The 18,798-nt window shown below is 38.4% G+C and overlaps 1 protein-coding gene and 1 pseudogene across 1 annotated transcript; both read right to left on the bottom strand.

The window, feature by feature from the left end:
* Nucleotides 1-5,812: 5,812 nt before the first annotated feature.
* Nucleotides 5,813-7,933, bottom strand: UBTFL1 (upstream binding transcription factor like 1). Its single transcript, XM_038004923.2, has 2 exons — nt 7,927-7,933; nt 5,813-7,093 (listed from the first exon to the last, which is right to left on the bottom strand). Exons 1-2 carry the CDS (start codon nt 7,931-7,933, stop codon nt 5,898-5,900), a joined length of 1,203 nt encoding a protein of 400 aa, XP_037860851.1. The 3' UTR covers nt 5,813-5,897.
* Nucleotides 7,934-15,584: 7,651 nt separating this feature from the next.
* On the bottom strand, nt 15,585-18,217 carry LOC119626419 (tripartite motif-containing protein 43-like; annotated as a pseudogene).
* Nucleotides 18,218-18,798: the final 581 nt, after the last annotated feature.

Here is an 18,798-nt window from a genome sequence, read left to right as displayed (position 1 = left end):
ATGTATGTATATATGTATTTGCACCAGAAGTCAAAATCTGGCCTTCAACTATTTGCCCTCAAGTATCTACATTTTATTTAAAAATGGTAATTTATGATTTGATAATTATCTTACAATACACAAAAACCTCATTACTAAATCTGTTTAGTTTCTTTATTGTCAAATATTTTACCTGCACACTGATTCTTTATTTTTAAAAACAATAGTGGATATTATTTCATAGAATGAGATAAGATGTTTCCAAACTGTTTACTTTGAGCAATTCAAAAACTACCTGCTAACCAGATCTCACCCCATTAGTGCAACTTGCTTCTTCTTTTCTAAGGCTTTGCACTACATGTATAAGCTGACTTCCATGCTATCCTCAGAGACATTATTCAACAATCGCCTTCCAATATTAATTTCCTCTCATTTTCTTTTTCTCACTTTATCTTTGTTATTTTCTCTCAATTTTAAAACCTACCTTATTTACTCCTATTGTTTCAAAATAAAACTAAATAGCTACATTGACCCAATGTCTTCACTTTATTTTTGTGCTATCTCCTTTGTCCATAAGAAAGCATATTTCCTGACCACATGAGTATGTTCTCTGTACTCGTTTGTGAAACTTTCCATCTTTCTTCAACTCCATGAAATCTTTCATTCCCAACGGTTTACACAAACCATGTTCTTCATCTCACCACCAACATCCTTTGAACTACATTCTTTATCTGACCATGAACTTTCTTTGCTAAACACACATTTTTTTATTCCTATTATTTCTAGTCCTTTCTTCCATAAGACACATATGAACTTGGTTTCAGAAAATCATTTTTTAAAACAAAATAAAATAAAACCTTCTCTCCTATTTTTCTTCTATCAACTCATGTTTACCAGTTTTTCTTTCCTAGCCTGGCCCATTAATACACGGATTACAGAAGGTGTTTTATTTAACCCAACCCTTCGCCTGCCTCCTTGGGATTTTCCTGATTAACCTGAAAGCTCCAGAACTGGGGACAACTGGGTCCCCTTTCATTGCCCCCCATGGAGGCTGTGTTGGGTGGCCTCGGAAAACCCCAGCTGCCTTTATATATCTCGGTAGTGGTTCAATTGTCCTTCCAGAAAATAATCATTTCAGATCACTAATTTAACCTATCCACTTTCTCTTACAGATACAAAGAGAATGTGCAGGGAGAAAGCAGAGTTTTCTTTAATCCTGGAGCTGTGCATGATGGACAGAGAAGCCGACTGCTTTCTCTCTGCACACTCTCTGAAAAAGCCTTAGATCCTCCTCCCTGCAGTCCCTGCAGCCCCTCTCTTTACCCTCCCAAGACATTTAGTGCTCGTGCTTTATCCAGGTCACGTAGATACTATTCCCAGTAACCAAAATCTCCTGCCATTATTAACACAAGAGGAATAGGGGAGAAACCTATCCCCCATTCCTACTTCTGTCAGAGCAAGACAGCCACCCCAAACATCCCTTAATCTCCAGAATTTTCCCACTAGTAATAATGAATAGTTAAGATCAACCCTTTGGGTGCATATTCCTAACGTCATTTCCCAAGTGTAGCTGACTTAATTGAAACATTTTCTAAAGCCAAAAACTTGCACTTGAATTTGCTGATAATTTGCTGGAGACACATTGTGGTCTGCAGTACCACATCTGAGAGTAAATCACACGGTAAAATGATTAGCCATTGTGGAAGATGGGGGTGGTAGCTGCTTGTTATTAGGGATTCTATAAATTTGAGATATCTCTCTCATATGTGCAATACATATATAATGTATTATATATGACACTGGCAGTAAACTACAAATTAAACAATATATAATACATATATTCATGTATATGTATAATATACATATACATTATATATAGCTAAATATGTAGATACACAGATATGTAGATAGATATGTACCACTATCTCTACCTATCGTTTGTTTTTCTCACTGGTGATCACTGTTGTTCAGGCTGGAGTGCAGTGCTGCTATCTCACTCACTTCAAATTTTGCCTCCCAGGTTCAAGCTATTCGCATGCCTCAGCCTCCTAAGTAGCTGGGAGTACAGGCATACGTCACCATACTCTGCTAATTTTTGTATTTTTAGTAGAGAGGGGGTTTCACCTTGTTGGCTAGGCTGGTCTCGAACTTCTTACCTCAAGTGATCCATCTGCCTAGGGCACCCAAAGTGCTGGGATTACAGGTGTGAGCCACCACACCAGGCTTATAATACATTCCTGGACGAGGTGTGATGGAGCAAGGACAGGCGAAAAGGCTTCTAGGTAGGGTTCTGAAGGGATCCTGCAAGGACCAAGAGGGATGCTTGGAGGAGGAGAGGATCAGGACACACTCCAGAAATTGACCTTCAGGAACAGCTTGAGGTGGCCAGGCACAGTGATGGAGCTGGATCCAGTGAGGTGGGATTGAGATTCTGCTGGGCAGGAAACAAAGAGGACTGCCCAGAGGCACTTCTTTCAAGGTTGCAGCTACAGAGCTCACAGTAGCCCTGGCACTAAGGTTCTTTTAAGAATGCTAGATGTTACTTCATGAACAGTCGTATCAAGGTATACTATTTTTGGAAAGGCATTTTCTTCCCTCTGCACTCTCCTTAGATAAGAAACAAAGAGCAATAATAATGAAAGCATGCCCTATTGACACTATTTGTATGGAATGGAACTTGAACTTTTATAAGGTAAAGATCAGTCAACACAGCTTTCCTAGCATCCTGATTCTAGAGCTCTCCTTTTGATTTCATAAGGTATTCAATAAAAATCCCTTGAGTTTTTGCTCTGTCCTGGTTCTGCTTCTGTCTCCACTTATTACTGGGGCCTTCCCACTTTTTGATCCTATTGTGTCAGCCTTGTTTAATACGTAGTTTACTCCCAGTATATTCTTCTCAGTATGGAGTTTGATCCTGGAAGAGAATTTGGGCTGGTTATTTTAAGAGCTATGGAAACCATATGGTCCCTGCCTCTTTTTATCTTATCCTGGACTCTTGCTTATTGATGTGTGCAAACTCCCACCCTGCTCAGTTTCTGCAGCTCTGTTTTAATTAACTTGCACACCTTCTAGTGAATCCTTGTTGCTGACTTGGGGAGTTCTCAAATCTACATACGTTCTGTTCACCCTCTCTGCGTCATCCTGAAAGGATTCTGATTCCTCGTGGATATCGCTGCTGCACCTGATTTGTCTGTGACTTTTTATATTTGGGATTTTTTAGGGTACATTGTCACTCAGTGTTGTTGTAGATACTGTTCATGAATTTTGATTTTGTTATTCTAGTTTTTCACTGTTTTTCTTAGAGGTTTGGAAATGGTCTGAAAGCATACTGCACCTCTCTATCTTTTCAGAATTTTAAGGTGAAAATTTATATATATACAAAAGAGTAGGTGTTGAATAAATTTAAAAACACTGTGTTTAAAATCACAAGCAAGGCCCCAACTGCATTTGTACATCTCACCATCTAGCCTGAGCTACAGGCCTTACTGCCACTTAGTGACAAATGTGACTTACAGTATCTTCTGAATTGGAAGTGAAAAGAATCAGATCTTTAAAGTTATTTTTGCGAACTTGATGTTAAGAAGCGAAACAAGGGACATAATATGCAAACATTTTCTAAATAAATTGTACCCATCGGCCATCTAGAATTCATGTAAAAGTGGTAAAAATGCCTAAATCCCCAGAATCTGTAAGAAAATGAAAGTGTGATGGTAAATTTTATGTTTCAGCTTGAATTGGTCTCTGTAAAGTAGGTTTCCCTCCCCAGTAGCTCCTGAATAGAACAAAGAGCTGATGAGAGAGGAGTTTGACCCTTTTGTTCCTGCCTCACTGCTTAAGCTAGCACATCTCATCTTATCTTCTCCTACCATGGAACTGAGGTTTACACCATTGGTTTCCCTGGTCCCCAGGCCTTTAGACTCAGATTGAATTACACCTCTGTCTTTCCTAAGTGACCAGCTTGTAGATTACAGATCATAGTATTTTTTGCCTCCACAATTTTGTGAACCAATTCTTCATAATAAAATAAGGTTTTCTGGGTGGGAGGATCACTTGAGGTCAGGAGTTCGAGACCAGCCTGGACAACATGGTGAAGCCCTGTCTTTACTAAAAATACAAAAATTAATCGGGTGTGGTGGCGGGTGCCTGTAATTCCAGCTACTTAGGAGGCTGAGGCAGAAGAATCACTTGAATCTGGGAGGCGGATGTTGCAGTGAGCCCAGATCGCACCACTGCCCTGCAGCCTGGGCGGCGAGCCACCATATCTGTCTCTCTCTGTCTCGTCTCTGTATTATTCTATCTCTCTTGTTACTCTATTTTTCTGTGTTGGTGCTACTGTTTCTCTGGAGGATGATGACTAATACAGTAAGAAAAATTACATAAATATATGATAAAATAAATTTGTCATAAATTGATATACATTATAAAGTTAACAAAATAATAACAGTAAATAGCAATTTTCTTATTTTTATTATAATTTATTTCAAATGTACACATCGGTGTAATTTTCATGATTTTAAATTCTGTAACCATTAGGCTGAAAGTCAGAAGCAAGCCAAGAACATATTATTATCATTGCTTAACATTCTCCTGGATATTTTAATTCAATACATTCAGAAATTAGAGGTATAAAATGGTAAATATTTTCATTATTCTCTGAAACTTATTTACCTAGAAAAGACTTATAAATAAAAATTTACTAAGCTATCTAGGGACAAAATAAACACTCGATAGTCAATGGTTTTCATATAAAAAGTATACGACTACTGTGATGCTAATATTCACGAGAACAAAATATGAAAATAGCCAGAAATGTTTAAGAGAATAAAGGTATACTGAGAAGGCACTAACCTTAGGTTGGTTTTCAAACATATTAGTAAATGAAAAAAAATTTAAACGTTTTATTGTTGCATGAATTCATAGAGCAGATAGTGAAACAGAATAGTGTATTCATCTCTATGTGTCTTTCTGTGCATCTTTCCATCAATCCTGAGTGCTGCAGGGGAGATTCACTTGCACCTGAAGCAGCAGGAAATATTTGGAGCTTCAAGAAAAAATGCAGAGAGCACTTAGAGAAGCTGCACCCAGTGTCATCAGGGATTCTGTGGAGGAGCCCATTCAGATGAAATAGGTAAGTTTTTATTTTGTGTTTTCATATTTCTTTTGGAAATGAAAAAGAAAAGTCTCAATGAAAACTAAGAGTCAGACATACATATAGAAATATTGCTGCCTACTCCCGGGCATGGGAATGGCCAACTCCTTCCTTCAGGGAGTGGAGGAGAGAGATATCAAGAGTACAACAATTTTCTTAAGACACTTACCCCACCTTTCATCAAATATCCCCAACCCTAGATTAAGTGCAGGAGTCCAGAAAAACATTTCCACAGGGAAGGTCAGGGTCCCAGGCTCATGGGTGCCTTCTTACTACCTTTAGCAGGACAAAAATGAGTAAAGCAAAGCTTCTTGCTTCAGAAATATTCATTCTAATACGATGTGTACCCTACACATAACCATTGCTTCATTCCAGAAACTTTAATTGCATAAAATTCACTGGGAAAGGGATATTTGTCTGTTTTTAAGGATAAGGGTAGTATTGGCTCAAACTTATATTTATTCTCCCCAAAGAGTCCCTCCCAGGTTTGTAATCCTGGTGTAAGAGAGTGCTGCCCCAAGTTGCTTCTTTCCAACCTGTCCTACTTTGTACAGGGGAGGAGAGTGGGGAAGGGAGAAAAGAAAAAAAAAAAAAAAAAGAAGAAGTAAAAAGAGGCAGAAGGAGAGTCCCTTTTCTTTGACATGGATGGCATGAATGGGCTTTTGTTGAGAAATTCTGCCTGACCCTGGAGTCTGAGTCAGGTGGAGTCTGAGTCAGGTGGAGTCCCAGTTAGAAGTCCTCTGAGGAAGCTGCACTAGAGCCACTGCCCTCAGACATCAACTTCCATTTCTTCTCCACTGCTGCAGTCTGAAGAGTTACTGCTTTCTTCCTCTTCTCCATCTTTCTTCCTTTTCTCTTCTGGTTCCAAGGAGACATGACAGTTTACCCAAGTAGTCTGTGATGAATCTGTTCCTGCAGCCTGGAGCCCCTGCCCCTCCCCAAACCCTTCTTGCAGATCCTTTGCTGATGAGGACTGAGGATCTGTTTGTCTCAACCTGGGCTCCGGGCCTCCTGTCATGGCCATATTCTTACCCTTAGCATAGGTCGATTCTTTGTATGCAGCATAATTTTCAGGTGACAAAGTCTTAAGCCAGAGATCCAATTTCACCTTGTATTGCTTCTGCAGCTCCTCAGCCTGGCTCTTGTAATGATCCTTCTGGCTCTGCGGGACGCGCTGCCAGCGTCTGCCAATCTCTACCATGCGCTCCCTCAGGGACAAATGTTGCAGCTCCTTACTTGACCAGGAATCTTGGTGAAATTTGTGGTATCCATTCATGGGGGGTTTCTGAGGTTCTCCATGAAATTTTACCTTCTTGAGAAATTGATCCGTTTTTGGAAGAGACCTCACTTCTTCCATATTTTTCTGAACCTTCTTTTGCACTTTGGTTTGAATCCTCTTGGAGACATCAGATTTCTTGGCCTTCTGGACTAAATCAGGGTGTTCTTCCCTAAATCGAGCAAGTTTTTCCTCAAATTCTTGCTTTTCCTTCTGGAAATCCTGAATATATTTCTGTTTCATCTGCTCTGGGAGTTCCTTGTACTTCTTTGACAGGATTTTGGTCAGTTCCTGGCTTCTCATCCCAGGGTACATTTGGGAGTACTGGGGCCAATTCTCCTTGAAGAAGCGGATATAAGCAGTAAGGGGCCTCTTTGGAAAGTCTGGATGGTTCCTGCCTTTTCGACTTTCGTTTGTATTTTTAACACATTTCTTAGCTTCCAGGACTAATTCTTTCAAAGTGCCAAATTTTCTCAAGCTGCAAGAAATCTCTAACCATTTGAGTCTGCACATTTCGCCAGAAAAGTTTTTAAAAGCTACTTTTCCCCAGTCCATGTGTGACTGAATTGAGCTGAACGTGCCGTTGCCATCAGGTGGGAGATTATTCTCCATGCGTTCCAGTAACCTCAAGATGTCTTCGTTCGACCAATGGCCTTGGCTTCTAGGCAAAGCCATTTTGATGTCTTTGGCTTACTTCTAAGATCACGGTTATGTAGACACCAGAGCAAGAACACAGAGTTGTTTACTTTTAAGAGTCAGTGGATTATTTCTTTCTGGAAGTCCTGCAGTATGTGTGATTTTGTATTTCTGAGGAGAAAGAAAGGAAAGTTACTCTGCTTCATTGGGATTAATGAAAGAAATTACACCACCCTATTTGCCATATGTCCCTTGTGTAATTAATTTACTCCTAACAATATAAATAAAACTTTGCCCATTTCTGAATTAAAGTCCGTATTTGCCTTTCGTATGCTACATGCACAATATTCAATATCTCCACACCCCACCCCAGCCTGCTTTCTGCCAGATCTCAGGTGAACCACTCTTAAATTGAGTTGCATGAGACAAACACCAGACCACTCACTTAAGAAGCTTAATATAACAGAAATGCCCTGAAGACAGATCAAAAGTTAAAGTGGAAGGAGAAATGCCTAAACGGGAAAGACTGTTCATTCTACAGTGCCCTGAGTATGGCCATTTTCTAAGCACAGCCCAAATATCCATAGCTAAAGGTACAGACGAGAAGTTGAAGATACAATAGGACAAGCCCAAGAGCTCCTCCAGACATGCGTCCAACTGTTACCATTTTATGAGGGAATGTGAACCTGTGATGAGACTGAATTATAGATTCTTCAGGATCCATGCATGGGAATGCATGGTTTCTTGTGAACCATACTGCTTCTCCTTTTAAATATCAAGGATTTAATGAAAATTATAAAACATTTCAATTTTATTTTGTTAACTGTTCATCATCTTTAAGCCTCAGTGAAAATCTGGCTTCCTTCAGAAAGTGCCTCCAAAATACCTGGCATTTTCCATTATAGAGCTTGAAAATATGGCAGAGTTGATGACTACTGCTTTTTTATTTTTCAACCTAAAAAGTAAATTCCTCTGGGACATATAATTCCTCTGGGACATGATTTCCCAACAAATTCTCCAAATTCTCATATCTCTTTCACTAGTCTTTTTAGGATAATCTTCTATTCTAAGACTAAGCCTCACTTAAGTAAAATTGTGTACAAATACATACAACATGAAATTAAACCAGATCTTAAATAGAGGGTGCATAAAGAGTGGAACATGGGACCTTTGGGGGAAAATATGCATTAGAAGGGAAAGAGAACAGAGTTAAGATGTCAGTGGAGATTGAAATTCTGAGAATGAGTTTCTGTATATGTGAGAATATTTTTGAGAACTATTTTTAATTCTCAGTAGTGTATAGAAGGATGTAGCCTTTGAATGACATTAATAATTCACTAGAAGTATGAAGAATGTTAGTTATAATGTCACATGCCTCAAAACACAAATGCCTCAATACATAGATTAAAATGTTTTAAAATATTGGATAGTAATTCAAGTCCATAGTTGAGGTAGAAGATAAAATAAATAATAACTCATATATCAAATTTATTATGTGAAAAAGACTTTTGGAAAATTGTTCCATAATAAATGAAAATATAAATAAAAATTAAAATTTACAAAAAAAAATTAAACTGTGAAAAACTTAAGAGGGTAAACTTGAAAGTTATTGAATTTTTAATCTCAAAAATCAGGAAAAAAAGTCATTTCATCAATCTCCTAAAAAAAAAAAATCTTAATAATGTAACAGGAGAGTAATTAAGAGAAAAGTAACATTTACAAAGGAAAGTAAAAAAAACTTGAAAAATATTTGATTTCATACTTTGTGTTTAACATCAAAACATACTCTGAATTGGTTCAGGGATTAAAAGATGTCAAATTTCCACACATATTGTAAGTCATGAGTATAAAAAATCAATAGATAAATATAAGATGTATTCTAACTCAGAAAAAGGGTAAGTCACATAGAATTGACATTAGAAAAGAGATGTGGAATATTCAGAATCTGAATTTAGGAAAAGAAGTGCTGTCTTCCCAATTGTAAAGGTTAGGATGATGCGTCTACAGCAGTGAAAATAAAAATACAGTTGTGTTTTTGTTGTATTGTGGCTCTTTTATGAGCCAGGCATTTTTTTTTAAAGTGCAAGTTAAAGAGTGGCCCCCCAAAATATATGTCTAAGTCCTAACCCCTGAAACCTGTGAATATGACCTTTGGAAAATAGGATCTTTGCAGATGTAATTACCTCGATAATCTCCCAATGAGATTAGTCTGGATTTAGGATTTAGGGTGGGGCCTAAGTCCAATGACTGGTATCACTATAGAAGAAATAAAAGGAATGTCTTAGACACCTAGACAGCCATGTGGAGACAGAGGCAGAGACAGAGCTCAGGGGAACTAGGTTGCCACAAGCCAATGAAAGCTAAAGGTTCCCATCAGCCACCAGAAGCTAGCAGACAGGGAGGGGCTGGGTTTCCCCTCAGAATCTCCAGTGGGAACCAACTCTGTCAACATGTTGATTTTAAATTTTAGGCTTTCAGAATGTGAAAGAGCAAATTATTGTTTTATCTGTGATAGTTTATTACAGCTGTAGGGAAAAGAAAGGGAGATCAGACTATTACTGTGTCTATGTAGAAAAGAAAGACATAAGAAATTCCATTTTGATCTGTACCTTAAACAATTGCTTTGCTGAGATGCTGTTAATTTGTAACTTTGCCCCAGCCACTTTGCCCCAACCTTGTGCTCACAGAAACATGTGTTGCATGGAATCAAGGTTGAAGGGATGTAGGGCTGTGCAGGACATGCCTTGTTAACAAAATGTTTAGGAGCAGTATGCTTGGTAAAAGTTATCACCATTCTCTAGTCCTCACCAGGGCACAATGCACTGCGAAAAGCTGCAGGGACCTCTGCCTTGGAAAGCCGGGTATTGTCCAAGGTTTCTCCCCATGTGGTAGTCTGAAATATGGCCTCGTGGGATCAGAAAGACCTGACCGTGCCCCAGCCCGACACCCGTAAAGGGTCTGTGCTGAAGTGAATTAGTGAAAGAGGAAAGCCTCTTGCAGTTGAGATGGAGGAAGGCCACTGTCTCCTGCCTGCCCCTGGGAATGGAGCACCTTGGTATAAAACCCTATTGTACATTTGTTCAGTTCTGAGATAGGAGAATAACTGCCCTATGGCGGGAGGCGTGACATGTTGGCAGCAATGTTGCTTTGTTATTCTTTACTCACTGAGATGTTTGGGTGGAGAGAAACATACATCTGGCCTACGTGTACATCCAGGCATGGTACCTCCCCTTGAACTTAATTGTGACACAGATTCCTTGGCTCACATGTTTTCTTCCTGACCTTCTCCCTATTATCACCCTGCTCTCCTACCGCGTTCCTCTTGCTGAGATAATGAAAATAATAATCAGTAAAACCTGAGGGAACTCAGAGACCCGTGCCAGTGCAGGTCGCTGATATGCTGAGTGCCGGTCTCCTGGGCCCACTGTTGTTTCTCTATACTTTGTCTCTGTGTCTTATTTCTTTTCTCAGTCTCTCATCGCACCTGACAAGATAGACTCACAGGTGTGGAGGGGCAGGCCACCCCTACAACAGCAGTTCCGGGAAACTAATATGCAAATGTTTTACACGTATTATTAATATCTTATTTTTCTCCTTAAAGCTCTATGAGGTCATTTTATGCTTGCTGTTCCATTACTTCCATGATGAAACTGCGACCAGGCGTGGAGGCTCATTCCTGTAATCCCAGCACTTTAGGAGCCTAAGCTGGGAGGATCACTTGAACTCAGGAGTTCAAGATAAGCCTGGGCAACAAGTGAGAAACCCCCATCTCTTAAAAAAAAGACAGAAAGAAAGAAACTGGGAAAACTAAGAATTTATATAGGGCCAGGCACAGTGGCTCACGCCTGTAATTTCAACACTTTGGGCGGCTGAAGCAGGAAAATTGCTTGAGCTCAGGAGTTTAAGACCAGCCTGGGCAACATAGGGAGACCCCATCTCTAGAAAAACAAAAATTTAACCAGGCCCACACTTGTAGTGCCCGTAGTCCCAGCTACTCTGGAGGCTGAGGTGAGAGGATGGCTTGAGCACAGGAAGTCAAGACTTCAGTGAGCCTTGATTGCATCAGGGCACTTCAGACTAGGCAACAGTGAGATCCTGTATCAAAAAAATTAACCGTGTCGATTGTATGTGATTGTCCCCTTTTCTGTGCTAGAATACATCTTTTATTTGTTTACTTTTTACTTTTTGTCATCATCACTTGCGAAATACTTAGAAGTTTAAGACATCCTTTTATCCTTGAACCATTTGAGGGTAAGTTTTGATCTTAAACATAATGTATGGACTCCTGTGACTTTGTGAAGTTGTATGAATTCTTAATTTTTAAAAATTTTTGTGACATAAAAAATAAAAAATGAAAAAAATAAAAATTTATAACCTTCACAAAGTCATACATGTAATATTCCATAAAATAGAATATCAGACTATATATATTCATTATATATATCAAAAAATAACAAGAGGCTTTGAAAAGAACATTCAAACAAGAAAATAGATTTTGTAAATTAAAAATACTATTACATAAATAAAAACTTCAATGGAATATTAGGAAAATAAAAAAGTGCCTTTGAGCACTTTGAAAACTTTGCAGATGACCAACGCTGCATGCACCCTGAAGTTACAGACAACATAGAACTTTTCATATTTTGCAATAAAGGTTTCCAATTAAATTCTAGATATCGTGCTATAGATAAAACTGTATAATATCTAGGACTGTCCCTCCAGAAGTTCACAATTTGTATAAACAAAGAACCAAAATTAAAGGAGATACTCACCTGAATATTCTATAACTGGTCTGAACAGTGCTTGCAGGAAAATTCATGCGTTTGACTCAGGAGTTCCCTGTCCTCTGGGCTTTCTGGATAACAGATGCTATTCTTTGAGATTTCCACAGTCTAGCAAATTCCAAATGCCTCTATAAATAATAAGCCTTGCTTTTTGGAGGCCAATGTATTATAGGATCCTTAAATCCCTTCCCTGATTAGGTTTCTGCGGCACAGAGTATCAATGAAAGGATTTACCTTTCCACCACTGATTAAATCAACTCAATGTCTAATCTCTGTAAATAATCCTCTACAAACACCCTCTAGTTCTGGTTAGTGCTGGTTTATCTTGTTATTGATTGATTAATTTTTTTTTTTTTTTTTTTTTTTTTTGAGGTGGAGTCACCCTCTGTCGTCTAGGTTGGAGTGCAATGGCATGATCTTGGCTCAACGCAACCTCTGTCTCCCAGTTTCAAATGATTCTCCTGTCTCAGAGTCCCGAGTTGTTGAGATTACAGGCATGTGCCACCACACCTGACTGATTTTGTATTTTTAGTAGAGACACAGTTTCACCATGTTGGCCAGACTGGTCTCGAACTCCTGACATCTAGTGATCCACCTGCCTCGGCCTCCGAAAGCGCTGGCTTTACCGGTGTGAGCCACCATGCCTGGCTTTTGTCGTTGATTGTTAAACAACACCCACCTGGCAAAATCATGTTTGATTTTCTGGGGCCCCAAATCTACTTTCAGTTCTGCTCCCACATCTGATAGTATTTTTATATGATATTTGAATATACATCATTCCATTCTTTGATAACTTCTGCCATTTCTTCACTGAAATCTAGGTTCTGCTACCATCTCACCTTGCTCATCAACATAAATCCCTTCAGTGCTGATCAATTTCTATCACCTTTTAGATTTCAAGATCAAAAGGCTAATGATGATGATGGATGGTTTTGGAAAAAGAGAAGTAGAGCCTCAATGTCTGGCAGCTATGGCTGATTTAATTTTAAATGTAGGGAAATGAAATCAGTACTGTGCAGAAAAAACATTCAGGTGATTTTATTTAAAGCATTTTTACTAAATTCAAACTAATCCAATAAAACCTTTATTTAAATGACAACTTATTTGAAAAATAATTTTTAAATTTTTATTTTTAATCAATATATAAAAATTGCACATATTTATAACATACAATATAATGTAAATTGTGCATTGATCAAATTAGGGTTTGACAATCTCAGGCTTCATAATTTATAAAGTAGACTTCTGCCATTTAAAAACTTTATATCTACAGTTACCAACTAGTAATTAACTGAACATATCAAATAACAAGATATTATTTGTAAAAGCCTAAATTAATAAAATGTTTAAATACATTTTGAGCTTTAAAATACAATAAATAAATACGATTTATTTTGGAAAATTTTTTTTAAAAAGTATAAACAAAGTGGATATACACGAAAACATGTACAGAAAAATATCAGAAGGACTAAATCGCTTGGAGATTTTAATGGTAAATCTTGCTGATATTATTTTTATTTATTCATTTATTTATTTTTTTTGAGACGGAGTCTCGCTCTGTCACCCAGGCTGGAGTGCAGTGACCGGATCTCAGCTCGCTGCAAGCTCTGCCTCCTGAGTTCATGCCATTCTCCTGCCTCAGCCTCCCGAGTAGCTGGAACTACCCGCGCCTGCCACCTCGCCCGGCTAGTTTTTTGCATTTTTTAGTAGAGATGAGGGTTTCACCGTGTTAGCCTGGATGGTCTCGATCTCCGGACCTCAGGATCCGCCCGCCTCGGCCTCCCAAAGTGCTGAGATTACAGGCTTAAGCCACCACACCCGGCCGCTGATATTATTTTTAAAAGTATCACCTTTTTTTTTTTTTTTTTTTTTGAGACGGAGTCTCGCTGTGTCTCCCAGACTGGAGTGCAGTGGCGTGATCTCGGCTCACTGCAAACTCCGCCTCCCGGGTTCATGCCATTCTCCCGCCTCAGCCTCCCGAGTAGCTGGGACTACAGGCACCCGCCACCACGCCCGGCTAGTTTTTTGTATTTTTAGTAGAGACGGGGTTTCACTATGTTAGCCAGAATAGTCTCGATCTCCTGACCTCGTGATCCACCCGACTCGGCCTCCCAAAGTGCTGGGATTACAGGCTTGAGCCACCGCGCCCGGCCAAAAGTATCATCTTTTAAAAAAACGTTTTATGGTCATTTGTTAATGAGAATAAGCTTCTATTGAAAAGGAAATCTTTGATTCTATAAGAATATGCTCTCAGATAAGTATCTCTTATATACCTAACATAAATAATTATTTAGATGTCTGTAGTTACAATTAGCTTTATAGGATGGGGTTTAGGGATAGCTATAAAGCAAGCCTTTTGGATTATTCTAACACATGCTACAGTTTGGGGATGTAAGCTTAAACTATCATCCATCTAATGACTTAAAACTTGTCTTCTACACTAAAATACATCAACACTCACACATATATATGTGTACATGCAAATGCATACAAATAAAATATTATGCTGAAATAAAATACCTTTTTTTTATTTGTTGGTTGGTTTTGAGAAAAGTTCTAGCTCTGTTGCCCAGAATGGAATGCAGTGGAACAATTATGGTTCACTGTAGCATCAAACTCCTAAGCTCAAGTGATCCTCCTGCCTCAGCCTCCTAAGTAGCTGAAACCACAGAGGTGTGCCACCATGCCTGGCTAAGTTTTTAAAAATTTACTTTTATAGAAATAGGGTATCTCAGTGTTGTCCAGGCTCATCTTGAACTCCTGGATTCAAGCCTTCCTCCTGCACCAGCCTCCGAAAGGCTGGGATTAAAGGCATAATAAGGCTCTGTGTCTGGACCTGAAAGAAATTCTTATTCAGTCTTATCCAGATGTTTTTGCTTTTTTCTGGTGCCAGTCCTAAGAATATTAAGAAGTCTTAAGAAAACTCTTCCCAGCATGTAAAAGATGCATTCGTTGGTTATTATGGCAATATTCCCCGCATGAGTAATTTTGGTGGTTAGCTTCTGTCTCATCATTTCTAGAAAAGTTTTTTATTTCTGTCATAACCCCTAATGCTTAGTCAAAAGGCTCTTTCTTTGTATGTTGGCCTTCTTCTTGCAAATTAGACACCCAGTATTAGCTAGTATTTCACTGTTGAGGACCAAACAAACAAACAAACAAAAAAGTTGTTATTCTGCCCATGTAGTCTTAAGGCTTTGAAAACTTTAGAATTATCACATACTATCACTGCAACCCTTTTTAAATGTATTCTCATCTCTAACAATTATACCAGTAAGACCTGTTGACAGAATCTATTTCTGATAAATTCAGGACCCTGAATTTGAGTGAGAGAGAAAGGTGTGAGTAGTGACTGCGCATTGCTGCAGCTGTCTACAAAGTGGTAGTTTTCAGGGCTAGTCCCCATAGGATAATGTGTCTCAAATCAGGAGCATTTCAAACGTAGGCCTTCCCAAAAGGGGGAAGAAGGAAATGTTAGTTTTTCCCTAATTTCTGTGTATTATCCAATGGAGACAAAAATTGAATTTTCAAATGAATTTTTTTTCTTCCAGAGTTTGAATGAAATGTGCTAGAGGAGAAAACTTGTGGTAGAAAATGTTTCTATGGAAATCTAATTGCACTCTTTCCATGATTAGGTTAGGAGTTATAGTTTATCTCTGTAATCCATGGGAATGACTCCACCATTAATGCAGGAGGTGAAGAAATAATGTCTTTGGTACCCGATGGAAAGCAAAGATATAAAGGCCAGCTAACATAAATTGCCTCAAGGGTCACCCTCAGTTCTTATGTGGAGCAGCTCCACATCTGGTTTATGACACATTTCCATTAGTTCCTGATACATTTCTTTCAAGTGTTTACTCTTTTGATCCATATTGATCCAACTTCTCTGGAGTTGTTGAAAAATCTCTTGGTACTCCTTGTTCATCTCTCTAAATGTTGTTTTCCTTCTTTATGGAGAACTGGATGCAGCTTCCTATACTCATTCCCGATCATCTGTGCCCGTAAAACCTCATTGCCCTGTAGAGACATGGATTTTGTCGGTTACATACCCAGGCTACTTCCACCTCACAGAACCCACAAATTCATCCTCCTCATTCCTTCTTTTATTTTCCATCATTTACAAACAGTATGATGAGTTAAGCAAGATCTTCCTTCAAAATTTATGTAATTCATCAATTCCTGAACACCTGTAAAATAGTACTTTAGATTTAAATGTTTAAATATATGTCCTCTCAAATCTGAAATACCATTAGAAAACAACTAAAATTTATGAGTGTTAAATTGTCATCAATAATATATATAATCTTTGTTACTCAATTAGTTTGTAGTATCAAATCTTTGTACTTCACAGCCTAAACAATCACTCTTAGTAGAAATGTTGTTAGTATATTACAATCAGGATCACACAAAAAGGATCTTAGTAAAAAATTTAACTCCCATCTCTCGAACCGACTACCTCTTTTCTGTCTCCTATCTTTCTTCTGTCAAAAGCCATAGGCTCTGTATTGCCCTGCCATTCTAAGAACATGAATCTCCGTTCCATTGTGTCTCTCCTCTCAATATTGAGATAGTTATTCTCTCAGTCCCCCAGTCATTTTTTATCCCTTCTCCTCAGCTTTTCATCATGTTACATTTTCTCCTACTTGAACTGGCATCATCTGGGTCCTTTGCTATTAGATTTCACTAGCACAGGCACATTTCTTAAATTACTGTTCCCACCTGATTTCTTCCCCCTGGACAACATCATATTCACCATTAAATACATTTATTTTTCAATTATATACTATGTAATTAATATTACATAATTCATCTTATTCAGAAAACTCTGCCTGAAATACTTATTAATTTTAAGCACATACTGGCCCTTCAGAATTTATAATTATTATTTTCTTATCTGAAAAACATTTCCAGAAAACCCAAACAAGCATTATATTGAACAGTCTGGTTGTTTTCCAGCCTATGAATAAACACATGACAAAATCTGGCATGTGAGAATTTCAACTCAAGTTGCTAATATAAATGTTATCAGCATGCCTGTCTCAAGCTGGTTGTGAGGACTCAGTCTCAAACTTACCCTCCAGAGGAAGGCTGTTCTTCTCTCCTCATTTAGATTTCTCAATTTTTTTTGAATCCTTTTCCATAAAATCCTCATTTACTTTAAGAGCTTCTCCTGCAAAAGAATTATGAGGTTGAACAACAGAAAGTCAAATACCATGGATTCCACACTCTGAGTGGCATACACAGGCAAGGGATATAATATATAAATACATTAGAGAAGCGAAAAAAATTTCACTGCTCATCCTCAATTGATATTTTTCAATTCTGAAGTTTCAGAATGTAGAACAGTTTAGGGAACTGAAGAGTGAAGATTTCCTGTAACCTGGCTAATGTTCAGTGAAACATCCTGCTTCAGAACCCACTGTGCTAGTCCCCTGATTTTGTAGTGTGCTATTCCCATACTCTCTTGTCCAGTAATATTAAATAGATTTCCAAAATACGTTTATTTGCACTTGTAGTTTTGGTAGCTTTTCAATGCCTTTAGCATTGAACTGTAGAGTCAATAATAATGACATTTACTTATTCACCCTCTGTTTGGGTGCAAGCTCTATGAAGGAAGGTAGAATTGCATACTTTATTCAAAATTTCATCACTGGTACCTAGAACAGCACCTGGCACTCAGTAAAGAATGGAGTAATCACCACTATGATTCTCATCGTCCTTCTAATCTCTTTACCTCTGGCACCCTCCAGCTTTCAGGTGATCGCAGAGCCATCTCTTACCCGGTGTTCCTCAGCTGCCCCTTCAATGGGATAGTGTTTGTGAGCCCTGTGCCCCTGAGAGTTGGAGCACAGCAAACAGAGCAGACTCTTTTCCACGTCACAGAACATCTTCTTTGTTTCCCTGTGGGTCCCACATTTTTGTTTCTAGAGCTCAGGAATTGCCAGAGATTGGCTTTTCTCACAATGGTCACTAAATTATTCAGAAGAATATTGGTTTCGAAGTCCTTGTTCTGTGATGGTTCTCTGCATGAAGGGCAGTTGGTAGGACTTCGGACTTCTTCCCAGGAAAGGCAGAGACAGGGCCTACAGAAGCTGTGCCCACAGCAGATGGTGACAGGGTCTACCAGGTAGTTCGAACAGATGACACAGGTGAGTTCCTTCTGGAAGGCATGTGAGAAGTCTGAGTCCATTTTCCTAAGGAAAGAAAACCACAAGAATTTAATCTTCTACCCTGGGGAGACAAAGATGCAAGCAAAGTTTGAATCAGGTTGTGATTGAATAATATCCTTTTTTTTTTTTTCTAGAGAAGTATAGGCTTTAATTTGCAATGACAGAAAGAGGAAAAATAGAAAACCAAGGCACTAAGAGATATCGACTTCTGTAGACAAACAAGACTGTTCTCCAATCAACACACGGCCCACTTTCCAAACTCTACTTTCCTGCATAGAAAAATGTCAGATTTTCTCAGGTGTTAGTGTCCACCAAACTGCTTGGGCAGTTTCATCAACCTGTAAACTCAAGGGTTGAGTCTTGAAATGGTCTGAAAATCAATAACACTCTTAATTGCCTGTGATTGATTTAGAGAAGGCAAGCTAACTAAGCTCTTCTACTCTCACTTTTTTATTTAACTGTAACAACCATCCATCATGACTTTTCCAGAAGGAACCTGCTTGAAAATGTTAGAGCAGAACTCATAATTAGACCAAAACCAGAAAAAGTTAGCCTTTGCTCTTCAAGGTAAAACAGACAAATTGAGGTAAAGGCACTTCTCCAAGTTAAAACAATCATTGTTTTTCTAGGCTGCTATGTTAATTCAATCAACAAAAACATTCTGGAATGTTTACTATTCTCGGACTGTCTGAGAATTTGAGGAAATACTGGCTGACATATCAACCTCCTTAAAATACAGGTAATTAAAATTATAAAAAGATTGATAAACTATAGAAGAGTACACAAAGGATACAAATATTTTTTAAG

Source organism: Chlorocebus sabaeus, chromosome 1, assembly GCF_047675955.1.
Source record: "Chlorocebus sabaeus isolate Y175 chromosome 1, mChlSab1.0.hap1, whole genome shotgun sequence".
Classification (NCBI taxonomy): Eukaryota; Metazoa; Chordata; class Mammalia; order Primates; family Cercopithecidae; genus Chlorocebus; species Chlorocebus sabaeus.
This window is presented reverse-complemented; position numbering and strand designations above follow the sequence as displayed.